A 20,003-nucleotide genomic window follows, 5' to 3' on the forward strand; every position below is an offset into this window, starting at 1 on the left:
TGTGTAAGACCTGTCTGTCTGTGATCCTCTCCTAGAAACGCCCGTCTCCGTGAGTGCACAGCCCTTAGCAATCCTTTAAAAGCCGTCCAAAACTAACAGTCCAAGGTCCATCACCCCTCCCCGCCATTCTAAAACCTTGACTCCAAAGCAAAGGTAGCAAAGGTGTTCTCCAGATTTACCAAGTATTAGGACTTATGACAAAATCCAGCATCCCATTCTGACTCCTGGAGAGACACAGCATTCAACAGTCACCAGTCCCAAGCTCACCTAAGCCTGGGCTTCATCCTTGCCTAAGGAGAAACAGAACTGGAACAGCATGGGCTAGAGGCAGGCTTCAGTACTCATGGGTTTGCTGGCTTACCCAATGAGTCCATTGCCTTCCCAAGGCAACAGATGTGGGCTCCTAATGGCAGCTGTAAAGAAAGTTAGCCTAGTTCTTGGCTTGCACCCACATTTAGCCACAAGGAAAAAAAAGGAAATAATGTCTTTTTACAAAGGGGTTTCCAATGAGTGTTTAGATCCTGTCGATCACTGACTCCATTCACCAAAACCACATCTGAGATGGACTGAAAGTCTGTCAAAGGTCTGGAGAGATGGCTCAGTGGTTAAGAGCACTGACTGTTCTTCCAGAGGTCCTGAGTTCAATTCCCAGCACCCACATGGTGTACTCATATAATTAAAATAAATATATATATCTTTAAAAAAGAAAAAGGAAGGCTGGAGAGATGGCTCACCTGAGTTCAAATCCCAGCAACCACATGATGGCTCACAACCCTCCTCTGGTGTGTCAGAGGACAGCTACAGCGTAGTCATAAAATAAACAAATCTTTAAAAAAAAAAGTTTATCAAAGCAGCTGTCAGATGCTCTGGTTCCCCCTCTGCCCACTCTGCAGTGGGGCACAGCTCCCCTATCCCTAACTGAAGACCACATTCCCTGATAAGCTGCTGAAGGTTCTAGGTCAAGGCAGGTAGACTTCTACAGGAAGAATGTAATTACCCAGTACGCCTGAACTGAAGAAAACCTACTATTAATGTAAGAACGAGAAGGCACAGAAGGAAAAGCAAGTCCAATTTCTTTCTACGAAAGAAATGACAACTGAAGGAAGCTGGGAAGATGGGGATGTGAGCATGAACGGTGCAGATGGAAAGGTGGTTCTTGTCTTCCACAGGACAGATGGTTTCTATGAAGCATCAGAGGACATGCATGTGCTCCTGCAGCATGGAGCTTAATCTTAAATGAAGCTAAACTCTGACAACACTCATGTCTCTCAGCTTTGTATGCTACATCAGGTACAAGCTGAATATTCACTGAGTGTGAACTCAGTGCTCACACTTAGGACGTCTTTCAAATCTAATCAAGCTGATGCCTGGCTAACGGTCCAAGAAATAAGAAGCTTTGAGCACTGGTCACTACCTTAAATGATCTCCTGACGGGATGAATTATAGTAACTGAACTTCATGCCTCCTTTATTGCTAGAAGACATTAAACCAAACCTTTCCCTAGTGAGGAAATTCCCATTTTAGTGTGAATATGCTTGGCCCATGGGAAGTGGTACTAGTAGGAGGTGTGGCCTTTTTTGGAGGAAGTGTACCACTGTGAGGGTGAACTTTGAAGCTCCACCCAGTGTGGAAGAGTCAGTCTTCTATTGGCCTTCAGATGAAGATGTAGAACTCTCAGCTCCTCCTGCACCATGCCTGCCTGGATGCTGCCCTGCTCCCACCTTGATGATAATGGACTGAACCTCTGAACCTGTTAAGTCAGCCCCAATTAAGTGTTGACCCCCCTATAAGAGTTGCCTTGGTCATGGTGTCTCTTCACAGCAATGGAAACCCTAAGACACATTTCACCTAGAGATGAGCAGAAACTTTTGAGGACTTAGGTATTACTGAGTCTTGAGGTTCATTTAGGTAACAGTTAACATCAATATACTCTAGTTTTACTTGGGAATTTTCAAAACATATCTTGGCCTCATTCATAAATCCAGATTCGACTAATCCAGTCGAACTCAGGCACTAGAATTTATAAAATTGTCAAGCAATTGCAATATGCATCCAGTGCTGAACTATTATCTATATTTGAGAAGGTATTTTTTAGGAACAGTTACACATAGTGAAGTGGGAAGGAGATTAACAAAGGAGAAATTTGAATTGCTAAAAATGGTGGAAGGAACTTTTAAGAAAAACTGATGGTCCAACCAGGTATTTCTTGGCATACAATGAGGTTTCTCCTCCATAGTCATAGCATACGCTGACAGTATCATAGGTAGAAAATATACTCACCACACCTTAGATAAGAGCATAACATACCTGTGGTTCGGTCCTTGACTCCATAGTCTGATCCCCTTTTCTCTATCAACCTATTTATACAATTTATACAAAATTCATCCCTTAAATTCTGGTGAAGACTATTACCAAACTGACTAGGCACAGTTTACTGACTTGGTCCAGGTACTATGCCAATTTCCAACAGTCATTTACTGACTCGAAAAACAGTAGGGAATTGAATGTATTTCAAACTAACAACTAAAAAGTACAAAAAGTTATAACTGGAACCCAAGCATCCATCAAATTTTAAAAATTCATTGTCACTATCATTTAACTCTCATAATACTAACTTCAGAATCTAATAATTATAACAAATAGAAATGCATAAGATTTGAAACATGAGTCAGAGATGGCCAACACTGAGAAAATAAGTCAGCAAAATGTTTTGTTTTTTAACAACTATTCATTTATTGGTTAGTGGGAACACAGCCCATCCGAACACATGGCATGCATTTGGGTGAGAGCAATTGTGCACTGCAGCCATTGGTTAACCTGCTGAGTCTGCAAGGCAACGCAGATGGTACCCAAGGAAGAGGCAGAGATGACTTAGCTGTCTACGGTGGCTAAGATTCCAAGTGCAAAGTCTTTGGAAACATTTACTTTTTGTTACTCAGGAATTACATCAAAGAGGGAAGCCCTATCTGCCCCCTGTTCTTAAAAGGCTAAGCGGGTTGAAAACATTTGAATAACCCACTATCCAAATCATTTTCACTGCAAATTGTAATCAAATTCCCCTTCATTAATTTTCCTGTGAACTCATACCACTCAGAATTATAAACAATGTATGAATTTAGAAAAAATTAATGTGGATATAAAGGGCTATGTATTTGACTGCAGTATCTTTTATGTCAAATAGTCAATTTCTTTTAGATGCTTCTTTTAACAGACGTATATAATAAATTAAAGAATTCCTGTGACATTTAAATGGATAAAAAGATGGAGGTACTGGAATGTCAGACCATAATTAAAAACTATATAATCATGTATGGTTTATTTAATACAATGATTGGAACCTACAGTACAATAAAATGTCTCTGTAACTAAAGAGTGACATGCCATGTATTTTTCTTAAAATTTTGCAAAGAGTATTTTATTAAAGGGGCATCAATATCACTTGATGTTCAAGTAAAACCTACTGCCTTTTATGATAATGGGAAGAAAAAACACAAGACAGGAAAAAGCTACTACCCCCAACAGGAAGTCAAGGGAAAACTGGGGCATTTGTTCTTTTGTTGATGCAGCCTGAACTTTGCACTTCCTTCGTGCTTCGGGGCCACGTGGTCATGGCCTGCAGCGCTGGAGAAACCGAGGGTACAAGCACACATCTCGGATGTGGTACCTGTTCAGAATCCAGCTTAGAAATCGCTCCAAGCCCAAGCCATAGCCTCCGTGAGGACATGTACCATATTTTCTCTGTGAAATAAATGAGAGAAAAAACATTTATTTTAAAACTGTATCTAATCATATTAAAATTATTACTACGATGAGCTAACCTCCACTATGTAACAGTTAGCTCATCGTAGTAATAATTCAACCCAAATCCATATGCCTTCATAAACCATGCACAGAGCCATCTGAAAGGAAGAGATTTCACCTTTCAAACTAATTGCCTTGATTTATTAGAGGAAAGTGAGGAATAGTATTAGATGCTGCTAGGATCTAATAATTTATTTTATGAAACTGCCGCAGGGGCTAGCAAGGTAGCTCAGCAGTTAAGAGCACTGGTTGTTCTTCCAGAGGCCCTGGTTCAAATCCTAGCATCCACAGGGTAGCTCAATGCTATCTGTAGGGATGGCTCCAGGAGATCTTAAGCCCTCTTCTGGCTTCTGGGGGTATTGCATGTGAAACAAACAGGCAGGCCAAATACTATTTGCATCAAAACAAAACAAAAAACCCCAAGCCCCAGCAAATAAAACTGCTGTGACCTGGCTAAAGACAGAAATGGCAGTATCCCAACACCACATGAAGTACACACAGCTCACCTGAATACATGCGATTCTAGCCTCCTAATTAAAAAGTATTACAGTGAAAAAAATACCTTAAAGTTTAAACAATTGCTTTTACCTGATCTGTATACCAGTAATACGGAGCGGGGTCGATCCCTTCCCTTTTATAGCCTTCTAGAATCTCCTCACTGTCCCAGGAGCGCATCGAGCCTCCCACGATCTCACCGACATTGGGCATCAACACGTCGACCTTAAAACAGTGAAGACCCCACAATTACCACCACTCTACCAGACATGACTGCGGGGCTTTAGAGAAATTACATATCAAGTTGCGGCTAACTTGAAAGAAAGCCCTGTGACTACGCAAAATTCAAGTATTACTCAAATCCTTCTAACAGGATATGTCAACTATTACCAGGGAAGGGATTTTTACTTTAATTAGTGTCATTCTAGATTTATGAAATATCTGCCACCAGCTACATCTTATCCCAAATGACAGCTCCCAGACCCTTAAAAAGCACATTTTCTAATACTCATGGAACCACAAACTGACAGATTCAGTAAGTCGAGGATCCTCAGGACAGCGCTGCATATAGAAGGACTTGATCTCCACAGGAAATCGACACAGCAGGATTGGTTCATTAATGGTGTCTGTCATCAGTCTCTCGGGTGCTTCAGGAATATCCTGAGATTAAACCAGATTCCATTAACATTTAAAACTGCAAAAAGAAAGCAGCACCCTCACCCTTCAGCCAGCCCTTCTATGTTCCTCTAATACACTAGAGAATGCACATGAACCTATAGCCCGTGCACATGGACACAGGGACAGCTTATGTGGCTATCGAATGAGCAGTAGCAGGCCCACCTTTTGACACAGCCCATGCAGTGTGCTGCGTGCTGCTGTGGATGAGCACTGCCCAGACACCTTGACGTCATGATTAGATACTGCCCTGACTCTTGGACAGTGGCCAGACTCAGGCTCTCAAGCAAAAGGCAATCAGTGTATGTTCTAGAACGTGACCGACTGCAGAGGGCTGACGTGGTTACCCGCACTCCTTTCCTGTCACAGTAAATCCTGACACAGTGGTAGAAACAGTCATAAAGTAAATAGCCAATGTCAAGTTTGTGTCATCACACCTGCAACAATAGTCAGGAAATACTAGATGGCAAACCAAGCTAAATTAGTCTCTCTCAAAACATCCCTTCAGAAACTAGTGATGTTTCAAATCAGAACTCAAAATTCCAATGCCAGTAAAGCTGACAGAGAACTGGACGGCCTCACTATGAGATGAGTGCACACCCAGGAAAGCCTGCAGATCTTACTTGCTCTAGAGCCCTGTGCTATGGGAGGGAGAAATGCACAATAGAAACCAGCATGCACTGAGGGCTTCCTGTGCCACCAACCCTGGCCACCTCATCTGCTAGGAGAGGGTGTTACTTCGTGGTAGACATGAGGACAGTTGGGTCACTAGTCTTCAGTTACAAGGCAGGCTGAGAGAGAAGCCCATCTAGGGCACTGAGACATTAGGGCTCTATAGCTGGGGACAGTCCCACTAAGTACTAGGTATAATAAGGTACTTCAAAACTTCAGCTCAGAGTTATGCTGCACATCCTAAGCTGAACTTGCAAGACAGCAAGAGTGATGTGTGGAGAACCGAGACATCATTTGTTCTCCGTGTGAATCACTACTTGTGAATCACCTGTGAACACACACGGGAATGGTCAAATACACTGAATACTTGCATGTTGGGTCCTAGCCCGGGAGGCTTGAGAATGAGTTGGCTGAGGAAGGACTATGAGCAGTAAGAGAAGAAGATGCTGTGTGGAAGGAGACACTCAAGTATTCTGGAGCTCCACAATAAGCCCTGCTCCAAAGTGCACTCCAGTTACTGACTTAAGGGCAAGCAGAGGCATCCAGCATCAGTAAGATGCCACAGCCAGCAATCTTTTCAATACAACAAGCCCCTCTGAGGCAAAGGGAAAGGGGTACATACGTCTCCAAATTCATAGAATGTCCCATCCTCTTTCTTTACATCATGCTCCTTCAGCCACTCAATAGCATCTGAGTAGTTCATCCGGCGGAAAGGTCGTTTGGGGGGTTTAAAGTTCTAGAGCAAAAAGAAAAGAGCAAAACTGTGTGTAAAGAAAGCATCCAGCCTCAGAAAGCCAATTAAAAAATGGGGGTGGGGGGCTGAAAAAATGGCTCAGCAGTTGAGTGTGAGCCGCTCTTTCAAAGGCCCCAGGATTGCCAGTCCTACATGGTGCACAGACATACACGCAGGCAAAACACCCAAATATATATATGTATGATAAAAATACAAGTAGGGATGGGAGTGGACCCTGGAGATGATTCAGCAGGTAAAGCCTGGTACCCAAGGTGTGTGTGTGTGTGTGTGTGTGTGTCTGCCTTCCATCTGCACCATTACACATACAATGACAATAAACTGTTTACACAGAAAACAGTTCTGCAGATCACTATTAGGAAAAAGTATTTTAGATGATGAAACACTTATGAACTGCCTCTTCTATAAACTAAAATATAGTCATTGGCACTTTATCAGTACTAAATTTTCAAAACATTATTTACTTTTCTCAGTTCACCAAACCTGCAACAGAGTGATTCTGTCTTCTATAAAGACTGGAATCCTTTCACTTGGAGATGACACTATACTTACCGGGTTGAGGTCATACACTATGCTCGCCACTGGTGACTTCAAGACTCTGTCTACCACATCACACACTAGGTCCTCTAAACGGTTCAGGAGGTCCTCAAAGGTCAGGAAAGGACACTCAGCTTCCACATGAGTGAACCTGAAGAACAGACACAGCTGAGCGCTGCTCCTATTACAGATGGTTCTCTCAAGCAAAGGACTGAACCCTGGAGAACCGTCCAGAGTGAGCTGTAGGTATCTCACAAGCCTCAATGAAGGCTCATGGGAACCCGAGAACAGACTTTGGCTGTGGCCTAAGAAGCCACCTGCCTTTTCTTTCTTCTTTGGCAGGACAGAACATCTAGTCCTGTCTCTACCTCCCAGCATATGCCACCAGGCCCACTTCTGTGTGGCGCCGGGACGTAACCCCGATATGCTAAGCACGAACTCTGCCAGCTGATCTCTACCCCAGACGGAGGAGCATCTGAGGAGAGAGTTACGTACTCAGCCAGATGCCGCCGTGTCCTGGACTGCTCAGCCCTGTATGACTGGGCTATACAGAAGACATCTCCCAGGGCTGGAAGGCAGGTCTCCAGGTACAGCTGTGAGGACTGGGTCAAAAACGCTTCTTCACCAAAATAGTCAAGCTTGAAGAGTGTGGCGCCACCTTCCACCTGCGTCTGCACCAGTGTTGGAGTGGTGACCTAGCAAGGTGAGGAGCAAACAAGATGGCTGTGACCATCACTTCCAAGTGGCAATGGGTACCGCTTGCAAAAGGTGACCTGTAACAGGCACTTACTTCGCAGTACCCCCTGTCGAAGAAGTGGTCCCTAAAACACCTGGTGATCATGGACCGTGCTTTCAGGATTTTGGACATGTTCTCTCCACGGATCATCATGTGCCGGTTGTTGAGCTGGACGTCCACATCAGACTCCTCATTGATCAGGTTATCAGCCCCTCCAGCTGGGGCCAGCCCCACCAGTTCCCAGAAGTCACAGCTCAGCTCATGACCTCCTGGAGCCTACATTTGTAAAAGACAGAAGAGAAAAGCAGAGAATGAGACAGACACTAAAAATTAACAGCACTGAAGATGTTATACCCAAGTTTTCAGAAAGGTGTTATTCTAAGATTAGTAGTAGTTATAGTCTCCAAAATTAGAGACCAAATAACTCAATGCTATAAGTTTACATTTAATATTTCGTTCCTTGTAAACATATATATGCATTTTGTAAATTACATTGTTGCTCTCTTTAGACATACCCAAAGAGGGCATCAGATCCCATTACAGATGGTTGTGAGCCACCATGTGGTTGCTGGGAATTGAACTCAGGACCTCTGGAAGAGCAGTCAGTGCTCTTAACCACTGAGCCACCTCTCCAGCCCCCAAATTTTGTAAATCAAAAGGTTTGTGGTGGTTTGAATATATGTGGTCCATGGGAAGTGGCACTAGTAGGAGATGTGGCCTTGTTGGAGGAAGTATATTCCTGTAGGGTGGGTTCTGAGGTCCTATGCTCAAACTCCACTCAGTGCCTGTACTCCTGACAGACCTCTTCTGCTGCTTGCAAATCAAGATGTAGAACTCTCAGCTTCTCCAGCATCAGATCTGCCTGCATGCTGCTGCTTCCAGCCTTGATGATAATGGACTGAACTTTGGCACCTGTAAGCCAGCCCCAATTAAATGTTGTCCTTTATAGAGTTGTCTTGGTCATGGTGTCTGTTCACAGTAGTGAAGACCCTAACTAAGTCAAAGGCATACACTAAGAATTACATCAACTCTGATTTCATGACCCGGAGTAACTACCAACAAATATTAGCATGGTGGTTTATTTTTCTAGCATTTGTCTCAAGAGTAAGTTAATGTACTTCTCTATATTTAAAACTTAAATACAGAGCTTAAAAGCTAATTCAGCAGTAAAGAGTGCATATGACCTGTCCAAAGAACTGAGTCCAGTTTCCAGCACCCACACGGTGGCTCACAATTACCTTTAAACCAGCTCCAGTGTCAGGTTTCTGAGGGCATCAGTACTTGTGTGCACACAACACATACCAACACACATGTACATAATTGAAGTAATAAAAAACAAAGTCTTACATTTAAATAGAGAAAATTTACTAAAAGCAGTTGTCTATTTAGAAAGAGATCATCAGACTTTTCCCTATTGACTCTGTGGAAAGTAATTTATTCTGAAAGCCTCTCACTCACTCATGGACCATGTAATTATCTTGTTACCAGTGGGACAGCAGGAAACACCATGACAACCACTCCATCTGTAATCAAAGTACTTCAAGGAAAGCTCAGTGAACTTCGCTCAGACACTCATTTTTATTACAGAGCAGCTTTTACATGAACCCTGGGACTAGGAGTGTTTGCTCCCTCTTGTGGTTAATAAGCTACATTTGTAAGTTTTTTTTTTCCCTAGGCAACAGTCACAACCACAGTAGCTATTTAACTGTTATCAGCAACAGGTAAACATTAGAATACATTACCTGCCCTTGGCTAAAGCAAAAATATATGCTATGGTCAGTCCCCCCCCCCCCCACTTCCCACCCCCGTTCTTTTTTCCTAGGAAACTACCAATTCCTTTTTTAAAAGTTTCAGTTTAGATTAGTGTTTTCTAAAATCTCCGAGTTTAAATAGGTGTGGCCCCCATAGACTAATGTGTTTGAATGCTTGGCTCCTGGTAGGTAGCACTGTAAGGAGGTGTGGCCTTGTGTGTCACTGTGGAGGTGGGCCTTGAGGTCTCTTTCCTCAAGCTTTGCTCAATGTGGAATGGCTGCCTATGGAGTTCAGTCCCTTGCTGCTGCCCATGAATCAAGATGTAGACCTCTCAGCTCCTCCAGCACCATGTCTGCCTGGATGCTGCCATGCTTCCTGCCATGATGATAATGGCCAGTCCCAAGTAAATGTTTCCTTTGTAAGAGTTGCCTTGGTCAGTGTCTCTTCATAGCAATGAAACCCTAAGTAAGACAGTAGGTTAGCTGCTAGTGATCACGCAACTGGGTTTGTCACAGAAGTCAGTTAGGCCCCATCCACATCTACTTTCACTTGGATGTAGTTAGCTGTCATTGCATGTCACAGCAAGAAACTCATCACTGAAAGCAGCCTATCTTGAACTTCCCAACCTCCAGAACTATAAGAAAAAATGTCTTTGCGTCATGAATTTCCCAGTTCACGAGATGCTGTTGTAGCTACAAAAAACAGACTAAGGTTAAAACATACAGTGTGCCTATTTTACTGGACACAGTATATTAACTTTATATTTATAGTATTTGAGACTTGTGGATTTATATGACAATACCAAATGTACCACTACAGACATTGGGCACAAACATTAAACATTTATTACTTTCCTCCATGAGTTCAGCTCACTTACCTGTTTGCCCTTTGGAGTTAGGTTTAGGGTTCCGTATACTGCCACACTACTCTCAGTGGACAAGACTACTCCATTGTAACACTGACACTGTAAAAAGGTCAAAGTTCCTATTAGGCTACTGATGTTAATTTGAAATAGTCTTATAAAGTAATATTTACAAACAAGGTAATTTTGGTGTGGTTTTCTATTGGACATAGGGTCTCATATAGCCCTGCTAACCTTGAGCTTCTGACATTCCTGCTTCTGAGAGAAAGTGCTGGGATTATAGGATGTGCTACCACCCCTGGTCCACCACTGATTTCCAAAACTAGAGGGGGAGGGGGAGGGAGGGAGAGAGGACAGGAACTAGCTAGCTAATTTTGGAGAAGGCAGAAATATCAGTGCAGCCATGCACCACACAATATTTCTACTAGCAATGGAGAACACTTATATGACCTATCAATATGATAGCTAAGTTAAGTACACCCTCATATTTGCTCAATGAGATAGCTTACTAATGCACTTGTTGGACCGTGGTGCTATCATTCAAAGCATATGGCTATATAAAAACACATTTGTCCCTTTGCATGAACTTATTAGCATAATGGGCACAACCCCATCACAGATCCCCACGGTCCATCTTTGACTTCAGTGGACAGAGCTTTCCTACACAATGGTGACCAGTACGCGCTAAAGTTGTTCCAGGAAAAGATGAGCAGTTTGACAATAGTGGGATAAGGCTGCTTCCACTTACACTAACTACACAAACACAGTGGGCATATGTGCCTCTTGACATAAGACATAACTACAAACTTCATTTGTAGTTATGTGGAGGAAATAAAAACCCAATGCTACCAGACACAATGTCCATTTGTAAGTGCAGGCAGGCACAGTGAGGGACACAGGCAGGGTTAACTCATCTCACAGCGTGAGACCCTCCACAGAATAATGCTTCTGGGCTTTCCTCCCACAGAAGGAAAGATGAGGGCAAGGAGACACTGTCTTGAATATGACATCTAGGGCCCACCATAAACTGACTCTCTAGACTGTGCTAAGATTTTATGCTTCAGGAAATTTCCGTAACAAAAGCTTTTCCTCTGGCTTTTCTGCGGTATAATTAAAACATTTTATATCTGTGATAAGACAATGGTTTTGATACAGGTATCCAGTTAAGACAGTACAAATTTAAAATATGCACATAGGTCCTAAAATTCTCAAAATTTACAGTTATGAATTGTATTAAATACAATCTTTCAGACATATTTAACATAAAATACCTACCAAGTCATCCGACAGGACGCACTGAAGATAACCCGTACCATCTCGCAACACCAAAAACATCAAATTCTTTCCTAGAAACGAGAAAATCCAGCCAGTCTCAAGGGACTGCAAAGCACTTCATAACCCACCCTACATAGCATCTCCAAAGTTAAGCTTTAGAAGTTCAAACCTCCCCAGTTCAAGTGCCCCCAAGCCTATTTTTTATGTACTGTATGTTCTAATCGTACAAGGTCCTTGCCATCCACATGATCATGAACAGTCAGTCAGTCCTGAACTGAGGCACTGTCATATTTACTTCTGAATCCCCTACAATGTAAAGAACAGTGCTGAGCACTCAGGATGGGCATACAGATGTGAAGATATGGGCTGGAGAGGTGGCTCAGAGAGTAAGAGCACTGACTGTTCTCCCAGAGGTCCTGAGTTCAAATCCCAGCAACCACATGGTGGCTCACAACCATCTGTAATGGGATCTGATGCCCTCTTCTGGTGTGTCTGGAGACAGCTACGGTGTACTCACAATAAATATATAAATGAATGAATGAATGAATGAATGAATGAATGAATGATGTGAAGATACACACATATATCCCATTCGTTTTTATGAAAGATTTGATAATCACTTATAGTAAAGTAGTAAACTAATAAAAAGGAGAAAAAAGAATTGGGGTAAAGGTATTATAAAAATCAAAACTAGATGCTGGGATGGGGAGATAGCCTGTGGTTAAAGTGTCTGCCATGTAGGCATGAGGAGCAGATTTCAGATCCCCAGAGCCAGGTGGGTATGGGAGCCCCTGTAATTCCAGCCTTAGAGGGGATGGGAGCCGTCTAGAGCAAGCTGGTTAGTTAGACCTGCCGTGCCAAGGCGCTCTGGGTTCGAGTGAGACCCTGCCTCAAACAGATACAGTGGAAGGTAACTCTGGGTAAGCTCAGACATCAGTCTCGGGCCTCCATGTGCGCATGCCTCCACATACACTCAAACACGCATTCACACAGACTACACATGGGAGGGCAGGAACAACTAGGATGCTAACGTAGAAAACAGGAAAAAAACAAGCACACAAAAAACCCTGTCTGTCCTTGTAACACATGTCCCTGGTTCTCATTAAATAATTAAGAAATTCAGTTTGAGGATGGTGCACTTATAGACCTCCTGACCACTGTGATTTCTAACAGGTGAAAAAACGTCTACTTTTCAAACTTTCAGCCATGAGACATGGGAACGAGTGTAGGCTATAAATTATTATAACCTTTAAAAAGACAGTACACCTAGAACCTAACTAAACAGAAAGCAATGTTTCTAGACTCTTCTTCACCTAAAACCAGAATTATTTACAACTGTAAAGAGAGAAAAAAATCTCCCCACTCACCTTGCCTGCGTAACCTGTGGACCCAGCCAAACACCTTCACCCTCTGGCCTCTGTATCCCTCTAACGCATTAATCTTTACCTGTCAAATAGAAATGAAAACCACTTAATACTATCATTACTACCAACCAGCATTGTTACCCATGTTCCAGAGGCAGTAAAATGTCAAATGTCAACAACAACCAGTGGTGCCCGTCCTTGTAAGGCAAAGCCAGGTAGGGCTCTGTGACGTCTAGGCCAGTCGGGGGCACATTTATCTCAAACAACAACCAAACAACTAATAACAACAAAAACTAAGCCAAACAAGAAAACCCCCACCAGACACAATAATCGGTAGAAAAATAAAACTCACAAATAATACAAAATTGGGGGACAGTTCAGAATCCAACACCTTACTATGCTGTATTTTAAAAAAGAGAAAAAAAAAATCTTTTCCATTAATGCAAAATTGGCAATGAGAGATACCTAAAACTGTTTCAGATACTATTACAGAAAATCGGTTAATAAATGGATTCAGGTTGTCACAAGAGATGTGACTGTCACCCACACTAGCAACAATCCCTGCCTCACAGGGTCTAAACACCCAGACACCAGACACCTAAGACAGAGAGGATAAATGCTGCCAAGAGGAACTGGGTGACATGGGGGAAGTAGTTAAAGCCAACAGACACTTCGGCAGCAAGAACATTCCGAAGCCCAAGCCACACTCACTGCTGGGTCAGCAATCTCAGCACTCGGAACACTACCTACCCCTCCTAAAGAGGAGAGAACAGTAAAACAAAGGATATGTGCGCTGAACACCCAGAAGTAGCACAGATGAAATCAAGCCCACAACAGCAGGAAAGACAGACACTCACACATGCTGGCTCTGGCAGGCTCGGGTCATTTTTAATGATGATTTTTTTTGCTTCCTCCAGGTTCTTTTCTCTTCGTAAGTTATCTTCTGCCTGATTTTAAAAATAATGCAATTGGTAAATATAGCTCTGGGTGCTGTAACTATAAAAACATGTAGCTGCAAATTCATTAATCACCTCTTTCTTCTCACGAGAATCATTCTTCATCTGTTCTCTGTGCCACATCTTTTTAATGTTCTTCATCTGTGACTTAGAAATAACATCCCACCTCTACAGAGAGAGCACAGAGATATGCATTATCTTCAGTACTGCCACGTGCTCAGAAAACTTCTTTTTCACAAAACACAGCCTCAAAAGGTTTTGGTGCACGCTACCTCATTTTCCTTTTGTGAATCCACATAAATGGTGGGAAACGGCTCTTTTCCAACTGTCATCAAGGCCTTGGGTGGGGGAGAAAGAAAACATCTCTTCAATATTATGCAATGCTTAATAACCAAAACCACACCTGGATTATGAACCTCAACATTACCAAGAGCCTAGAAAAAAGCATCAGAAGCCAAGAGGCAAAAGCCATGTCAGCAGGATGACTCCTTGAGCTTCCTACAGAAGGAGCCTGCTCTAACTCCCCGGGGTCATGCTACTGAAAATCCAGACCGGTTCAGCCACACAGTAAGCAGCCCTTACCTCCACCCGTCAGGGAAGAGAGCCAAATGGTCACAGGGACCAGCACAGCTATACCAACAGAAGAAGGCAGCCAAAAGCAAAAACACTTTGCAAACACAATCTGAAAAGTCAGAGACTTGTACAATATCAAGGGCAAGACCTAAGATAGGCAGGTCTGAAACTCTTTCAACAAAGTAAAATCCAAGTCACACAGAAGGCTAATCTCCATTTCATTTGAAAAATCCTCACGAGACTATTTTTTCATCAATATTGGTATATCAGGCATTCCTGTATTATATATCATTTAGTAGTTTATAGTTTGTGTGGTTTAAGTTAGTGAATATAAAAAAATTTAAAATGCTTGATGTTTTTAGAGTGAGTGTGTGGTTAGAGGACAACTAGGAAAATCACCTTTCTCTTCCCACTACATGTGTCCCAGGGACTGAACTCAGATTGTCAAGATGAGTAGCGATCACCTTTACCCATTGAGCCATCTCACTGGCCACAAAAGGCTAATTTTTTAAACAGGGTCTCTAGCTCAAACCAGCCTTGATCGTGCTGTATAGCTGAGGAAGACCTTAATCCCCTGACCCTCACACCTTTGCCTCCAAGTGCTGGAATTACTGGCCAAAGACAAAGAAGAATGTCTCAGTGACCTTGATACACTGTCTGAAACTTTCTCTACAGTTATTACATCAATAGGAAAAGAAGTATCTTCTTGTCTCTGGCAATAAAGACTGAAGTTTATAAAGTCTGACCTTTGAGATTCTACCATCTAATTTTTTCCTGTTTGAGCTCTCCCTAGGGCTGCAGAGCTGCCTTGTGGTTCAGCTGTTCTATGAGCCATGTAACCTGACATGTCTGGTTTCATTCTTCAGCTAAAGGCCAGAGGCCATAAAGTCACAAAATACAGTTACTAGGGGTTTTAAACAGTTAGGCCGAAGAGGAAACCCTCACCCCCATGCAAAACAAGCATGAACACATTCGCACACGCGCGCGCGCGCACACACACACACACACACATGCACACCATAAAAAGAATGAAGGAAGGAATGCCCAAATTCCTGAAAAATCTCCATCCATTCCCAGAGAAGATACAAACAGCCCCACTGACTACTTTCTCCTCCTCCCTCATATTCTGAGCCTTCCAATACCCAGGGTTTGAGATGCTGCTTTTCAGGTTTATCCCCCACTTCTGCTGTTCTTGACCAGTTTTTTCTTCACTGCTCCAGAACATAAGGCATCTGAAACCCTGACCTTCTAGCGTGGCTTAGTCCACTTTATTACCTGCCCTACAGCAGGAATGTGAATCTTTTGACAACATCAAGTGGTAAGTACCACTTACACCCAGTGGTAAGTATCACAGGATCACAGTCTTGCACCGTGTAAGTACATTTCAGTCAATGATGGACGGACTGCATGTCCAACTCTGGCCCCATGAGATGATCGGTGCAGAGGAGCACTGTGAGCACCTACATTCTTTGTATGGATGTTCTACCTCCTTTCAACACACAGCTCATCTACAGAGCCGTTGGGATCCATTTCCTTCCTCGAACTGTACAGTGACACCCATCTTTAATGCCAGGGTCGGAAAGACCCTAACTACCGCTCCTCACAACTGAAGGGCACACCCACAAATAGCAACGTTCCTCTTCCAGAGTCACCATTGTTCTTGGAAAGTCACAGGAGATATCCCAGTTGAGAAAGACTTCCCTCCAAAGAGTTAAACATATTAAAGAATGACCATGTGGCCTGACCTTAGAAAACCCTTCAAGGCTAGGAGGATTTGATGACTGATATTATACAGCATCTATAAAAACAAGAACTGGCCAAATATGGATGGACAGAGAAAGGAGTGCCGGGTTCTTGCTCTTCCAAAGAGGGGGCATTTAATCTTCCCCCTTGTGGAGTAGCTATAGCTGGAGGGCTCCAGCATTCCAGTTCAACAAACACTATAGAGGGCACACCTTACCTGATGACTTGTGTAACAGTCCACTTAGGATAAGCTAACCTTATATGATGTCCCTAGGTCCTCAAAATAACAGTACGTTAGCGAAGTGGCATTTCTGTCTTCAGCATTCAGACTTGTGAGTCTGCTTTAAGAAGCTGGTCCACTGATGGTTGCTGGTATGTCAAGTCTGTGGGCCTCAAGGTTAAGATGGTATCCGTACAGCAATAAAGCCATCAGGAGACTTCTTAGGACTCACCCAGGGAATGAGTTCAGTGTGGTTGAGAGGGGACTCCTACTCTTATAAGAACTGAAAGTCTGACTGAGAAAAAAAGTCCAGAGATGAACACCTTGTGGTCAAGGAGAAAAGGGAAAAGCTGATCTGTATGAAAGCTGGGGCCTAGATCTATCACTGTTAGATCTACATGTGTGCACACTTCCTCTGCCTTCCCCTTTGGGGGATTCTTTTCAAACTCTAGTGTTTGAAATACAATTACTAGGTTGGGTAGACGGCTGAGAAGGTCAAGGTGACTGCCTTGAAGCGGTACGGCCTGAATTGGGAGCTTGCTGCTAAGCATTCACATGGGGGAACAGAACCATCGGAGTTGTCCCAACTTCCATACCTGTGGCAGAGGCACACAAATACTGTCCCCCTCTATCACTCCCCACCCCCAGTGAACAAATGCAGTATTTTCAAAGAAAAAAATAAAATAAAATTCCTGACAAGTCATTCAATGTCAACACTCATTACTAAAATGCACAGCAGTTGTCCTAATGAGATATTACCTTTAGGCCTGTTTTAAATGGTTTTTCCTTGGTTCCATCCCCTGTTGCGTCATTTCCTTCTCGGTCAGAGACGTAGAGCTCTGCTGTATTTTAAAATGAAAAGTTACTCATCCCTCACTGGTAAGGCTCAGACAGTTAAACTTAACAATGCAACTGCTTTATCAATTTTCTATCTCTATAAACAGAAAAATCATCTGATTTGTAAAAACTCCCACAGTCCAAAAGCCAACATCTTATTTTTCCAATCTCCCTGTTTAAGCCTATCCCAGCTCCTAACACAATGAATTGCAAATCTGACTTTCCTATATGAATTTTTTTTTCATTTTTTAAAACCTATTCGCACTTTTCTCTACTTGGCTGCACAACCATTAAGGTAGAGTTTTAAAACCCACTAACTTCTAATAAATTCTAACTTCATTAATAATTATAATTTATCATAATAAATTCTAACTTTATGAGATTCTGCATCTCAAAAGTCAGAGAGACCTGGGGAGAATTTATTTAACCTTTCTGAACTTACTTCATCTATAAAATCAGAAAGACAATACACATCGTACAGGGCTATACCGAAAATAAAACAGAACAGGATGTGAATCAGGCATCCCAGTAACATTGCACAGTGAGCAAGTGGAAATGCCAGTTCCCTGTGCTTTTCGAAACAAATCCAAACTCTAGGCTTAAGCCGCAGAGGGCCTCACAACTGTGACATAACCTCGGTCTCTTAAATCTTTTTATTTTCACCGATGCACATCTCACGGGAAAACGAGGTTGTGCGGAAATTAATTAAAAGCTTTAAATCATTCCCAGAAGAATGACTGAAGAACCGCACATCTGGGGCTTCACTAGGTCCGAGACCCTTTCAGCATCCTAGCCGCAGCGGAATCACGAGACTTTCGCGGTGGGTCTGGAGGCGGAGGCCGAGGAACCTACAGGACTGGAACAGAACCAAACCTGGGCCACCGAGTCGGGTGGCCTGGTGGCCCAGCACTGAAGGTCCTGGGTGAGGGACCAGGGCCCCTCGAGTATTTGGGAGTGCGCCCATGCCGCGCCAAGCACTAAGAGAAGTTCTGGAATTCGGTAGGAACATTTCTGTGTCGTGCCACACGCCGAACCTCACTCACCTAGTACCATCTTTGCAGTCCCCCTGATCACCTCTGAGGACATCGACAGTGCACCACAGCCGCCTGTTCACCCCAACACGCACCGAAAGCTTCCTTGACCAAGGCGTTGCATCAGATCACCTAGGGCAGCCGTCGCGGATATGAGTCAGCGGAACGTCGGGCATCCATTGGCTATACGAGATGGGCAAGTGACTCAGCGGCCGCCATTTTTAGTTAGGGAAGAGAATACTTCCGGTTCGAGGACACTGGGCGGGGTGCTGTCTCTGGGTTCAGGAGTCGCAACTGCAGGTCCCCGCGTGGGGGTGAGCAGTCAGTCTCCTTTGGTTCTCAGCCCTGCGCCTAGCTGGACGCATTGCAGGCTCTATTTTTTTTGAGAAATTCAACCACCATGGGGGAAAGGGTTTTTTGGTTTTTTTTAAGATTTATTTTTTGATGTATGTGTGTTTTGTAGCTACACGCACTAGATGCTTGCCTTGTAAAACAAAGGACATCGGATCTCTAGTTCTGCTGAGAACCCTGAGTTCTGGATGATTGTGAGCTGAGAAGCGAACCCAGGGCCTTCGGAAGAGCAACAAGTGCTCTTAGTCGATAAGCACCCGAAAATATACTTTAAAAAAGAAATTGTGATGAGCCGACCCTCTACAGACTTCCCGAATAGAACAAGTTTATATAACATTTAGTTGTGTTCGTTGATATACTAATTCTCAGATGATTTAAAATATTCGAGAACATTTGTATAGGTTTGTTGCCGACACTACGCTATTTAGTATAAGGTGACTGTTACTTCACTATTTGCAATCTGTTAACAATCTCCGAGAGTGCAGGGGATGACCGCATTCCCTGTGTCTGGCGGTGGATCTATGTTACTAGTCAGATTATGGGTAATGTATTAATGGGTAATTGGCTAGGATAGGTTTAGTGCTCCCAACACAGCATGGAGTTTAGGAAGCGAATGGCTAACTCTTCTAGGCAAACAGTCTCCCCCTCCTGGAGCTGACATTTCCTTACTGCATAGTCACCATCAGAAATTGGCTGGAATTTTCCAGTGCCTTTTATTCATTGACTTGCCTACTGAATTGTGTTTAATTATTGGCATTGTTCAGGCTATGGTCATTTTAGGGGCGCTCTGTTCCTGTGGTCACCGTGTTCCCTCGCTGTGTTTTTCGGATTGTTCTGGTAAAGGGTATGTGTCTATTTAACTCTCACCATAATTACCTGCCTAAGTTCAGGGCATAAGAATCCAATGTCGCCACGTTGACAACGGGCAGTCTCCTCTCCTGGGTCCAGTCAAATTCGCAAACGCCTTTCAAGAGCTTTTGTTCCATTCAGTGTTTTGCTCCACAAAACAATTTTTCAGAGAGAAGAGGCAAAAATCATTGTGAGATCCTCTTACTCCAGCCCAGCCTAGGAAGGGGGTTTAATGTGTGGAAGATATAAGTAGTGTGTAAAATCTATTGCAGACAACAGTGGTGTTATCACTGTGAGATTTGGTTTAAGGAACCGAAGATTCGTCTTCCCTCTCGCCTTGGAGAGTTAAATTTAAGCACAAGTTAGTCCGTTTATTCCTGGAGAACCTTCTCTTCTGTAACTCCCTAAGCCGCTTCATGTTTGACTGTAAGCACCCAGGAACAATAAGAAATAAAATGATTTAAAAACTAATATCCCATTAAAAAGGATGAATTTGAGCAACCAGCACTCCAATGCTAGTAGC

The 20,003-nt window shown here is 43.1% G+C and overlaps 1 protein-coding gene across 1 annotated transcript; it reads right to left on the reverse strand.

Annotated features, from left to right (window-relative positions):
- Nucleotides 1-2,727: 2,727 nt before the first annotated feature.
- NARS1 (asparaginyl-tRNA synthetase 1) lies at nt 2,728-18,424 on the reverse strand. The gene is made up of 15 exons (XM_080919859.1): nt 18,293-18,424; nt 17,172-17,254; nt 14,149-14,214; nt 13,952-14,044; nt 13,778-13,867; nt 12,924-13,002; nt 11,557-11,627; nt 10,297-10,383; nt 7,722-7,943; nt 7,427-7,626; nt 6,947-7,082; nt 6,266-6,379; nt 4,825-4,956; nt 4,390-4,521; nt 2,728-3,738 (listed from the first exon to the last, which is right to left on the reverse strand). Exons 1-15 carry the CDS (start codon nt 18,333-18,335, stop codon nt 3,607-3,609), a joined length of 1,680 nt encoding a protein of 559 aa, XP_080775985.1. The 5' UTR covers nt 18,336-18,424; the 3' UTR covers nt 2,728-3,606.
- Nucleotides 18,425-20,003: the final 1,579 nt, after the last annotated feature.

This window comes from Micromys minutus (genome assembly GCF_963924665.1).
Source record: "Micromys minutus genome assembly, chromosome: 8".
Classification (NCBI taxonomy): domain Eukaryota; kingdom Metazoa; phylum Chordata; class Mammalia; order Rodentia; family Muridae; genus Micromys; species Micromys minutus.

Bases quoted from the DNA above. Each gene is read 5' to 3' on its own strand.
- NARS1 (XM_080919859.1), bottom strand. From the start codon at position 18,335: ATGTCCTCAGAGGTGATCAGGGGGACTGCAAAGATGGTACTAG. The intron at 17,255-18,292 runs GTGAGTGAGGTT...TTTAAAATACAG, and splicing joins GACTGCAAAGATGGTACTAG to CAGAGCTCTACGTCTCTGAC. The intron at 14,045-14,148 runs GTAGCGTGCACC...CTCTCTCTGTAG, and splicing joins ATTCACAAAAGGAAAATGAG to AGGTGGGATGTTATTTCTAA.